We start from the raw sequence: 2070 nt of genomic DNA, 5'->3' as shown, positions 1-2070 counted from the left end.
GTTCCGATGCGTTATCTTGAATTGTTCGCATATCTCCCCCATCAAATGACTATTCAAGTTTGCAGCATTGTCTGTGATAATAGTTGCAGGAATGCCAAAACGGCAGATAAGATTGGAGTGCACGAAATCTACCACATCTTTCTTGGTGACAGATTCGAGAGTGATTGCTTCAACCCATTTCGTGAAATAGTCGATGGCGACCAATATGAATCTGTGCCCATTTGAGGCTTTTGGATCGATTGGCCCAATGACGTCCATGCCCCAAGCAACAAATGACCAAGGCGCTGACATGGGATGCAGTTCTGTGGGAGGTGCACGAATTAAATCACCGTGCACCTGACATTGATGACATTTCCGAACAAATCTAAAGTAGTCTTTTTCCATGGTCATCCAGTAATAACCCGCTCGAAGGATTTTTTTTGCCAAAACATACCCGTTCATGTGGGGTCCGCACACTCCTGCATGCACTTCGTACATGATTCTTCCGGCTTCTTCGACGTCAACACATCTTAACAAGTTGAGGTCCGGGGTCCTTTTGTACAAGACATCACCACTTAAAAAGAAACCACTTGCATGCCGTCTAATGGTTTTCTTTTGGTCTCCGCTGGCTTGCTTGGGGTATTCTTTGGTTTTCAAAAATCTTTTGATGTCATGATACCATGGCTGAATATTTGGTTCTGCCTCAACCATATTACAGTAGCCATGCCTTTCCCTGCTTTGGATTTCCAAGGGATCAATATGGGCATTGCCTGGGTATGGCAGCATCGAGGCCAAAGTAGCAAGTGCATCGGCCAGTTCATTGTGACAACGAGGGATGTATCTGAACTCTATTGACTTGAACCGCTTGCTAAGATCTTCTATATATTGCCTGTAGGGAATAACTTTGACATCTCGAGTCTCCCATTCTCCTTGGGCTTGTCGGATAATCATATCTGAATCTCCCATGATTAATAATTCTTCGATATCTTGGTCAATTGCCATGTTCATACCCATAATGCAGGCTTCATACTCGGTGGTGTTGTTTGTGCAGAAAAACTGAAGCCGGGCCGTGGCTGGATAATGCTGACCAGTGGGTGAGATCAAGATTTCCCCGACTCCAACACCTTTTGCATTTACCGCTCCATCAAAGAACATTTTTCAAGTATTAATATCTTCGGATATTGCCTCAACTGAATTTACCTCTTCATCTGGGAAGTAAGTGCTCAAAGGTTGGTATTCATCATCAACCAGGTTTTCAGCCAGGTGATCTGCTAATGCCTGGGCTTTCACTGCTGTGCGAGTGACGTAGAATATGTCAAATTCCGTGAGTAGGATCTGCCACTTCGCTAACCTCCCAGTGGGCATTGGCTTCTAGAATATGTATTTTAAAGGATCCAACCTGGTTATGAGGTAAGTGGTGTAGGCCTGCAAATAATGCCTCAGCTTCTGAGCGACCAAAGTTAAAGCGCAGCAAGTTCTTTCCAGTAAAGTGTACTTGGCTTCATAACTGGTAAACTTTTTGCTCAAATAGTAAATGACTTGCTCTCTCTTTCCGGTCACATCATGTTGCTCGAGGATACAACTGAATTTTTTTTCCAAAACGGTCAAATACAGGAATAGAGGCCTCTCTGGCTCAGGTGGGACCAACACTGGCGGATTCGACAGATATTCCTTGATCTTATAAAAATCTTCTTGGCACTCGTTTGTCCATTTGATCGCCGCATCTTTCTTTAACAACTTGAATATGGGTTCACACGTGGAGGTCAACTGGGCAATGAATTGGCTGATGTAGTTCAATCTACCCAACAAACTCATAACATCCTTCTTGGTTTTCAGAGGAGACAAATCCCGACTGGACTTTATCTTTGTTGTGTCTAACTCAATGCCCTTTCGGCTATCTATGAAACCCAAGAGTTTGCTAGATGGGACTCCAAATGCGCACTTGGCAGGGTTTAGCTTCAAATCATATTTGCGTAGCCGCTCAAAGAATTTTCTCAAGTCCCGAACATGGTCATCCTGTGTTTTGGATTTGATGATTACATCGTCCACGTATACCTCTATTCTTGGTGCATCATATCATGAAAAATGGCA

At 43.7% G+C, this 2070-nt stretch overlaps 1 protein-coding gene across 1 annotated transcript; it reads right to left on the bottom strand.

Annotated features, from left to right (window-relative positions):
* Nucleotides 1-320: 320 nt before the first annotated feature.
* LOC138885326 (uncharacterized) lies at nucleotides 321-1134 on the bottom strand. Its single transcript, XM_070166265.1, has 2 exons — nucleotides 434-1134; nucleotides 321-336 (listed from the first exon to the last, which is right to left on the bottom strand). Exons 1-2 carry the CDS (start codon nucleotides 1132-1134, stop codon nucleotides 321-323), a joined length of 717 nt encoding a protein of 238 aa, XP_070022366.1.
* Nucleotides 1135-2070: the final 936 nt, after the last annotated feature.

Source organism: Nicotiana sylvestris, chromosome 2, assembly GCF_000393655.2.
Source record: "Nicotiana sylvestris chromosome 2, ASM39365v2, whole genome shotgun sequence".
Classification (NCBI taxonomy): domain Eukaryota; kingdom Viridiplantae; phylum Streptophyta; class Magnoliopsida; order Solanales; family Solanaceae; genus Nicotiana; species Nicotiana sylvestris.
The sequence above is the reverse complement of the archived record's forward strand: the minus strand, read 5'-3'. Positions and strand labels throughout refer to the sequence as shown.

What these genes read in the sequence shown, in the direction of transcription:
- LOC138885326 (XM_070166265.1), bottom strand. Translation starts at nt 1,134, where the DNA reads ATGTTCTTTGATGGAGCGGTAAATGCAAAAGGTGTTGGAGTCGGGGAA.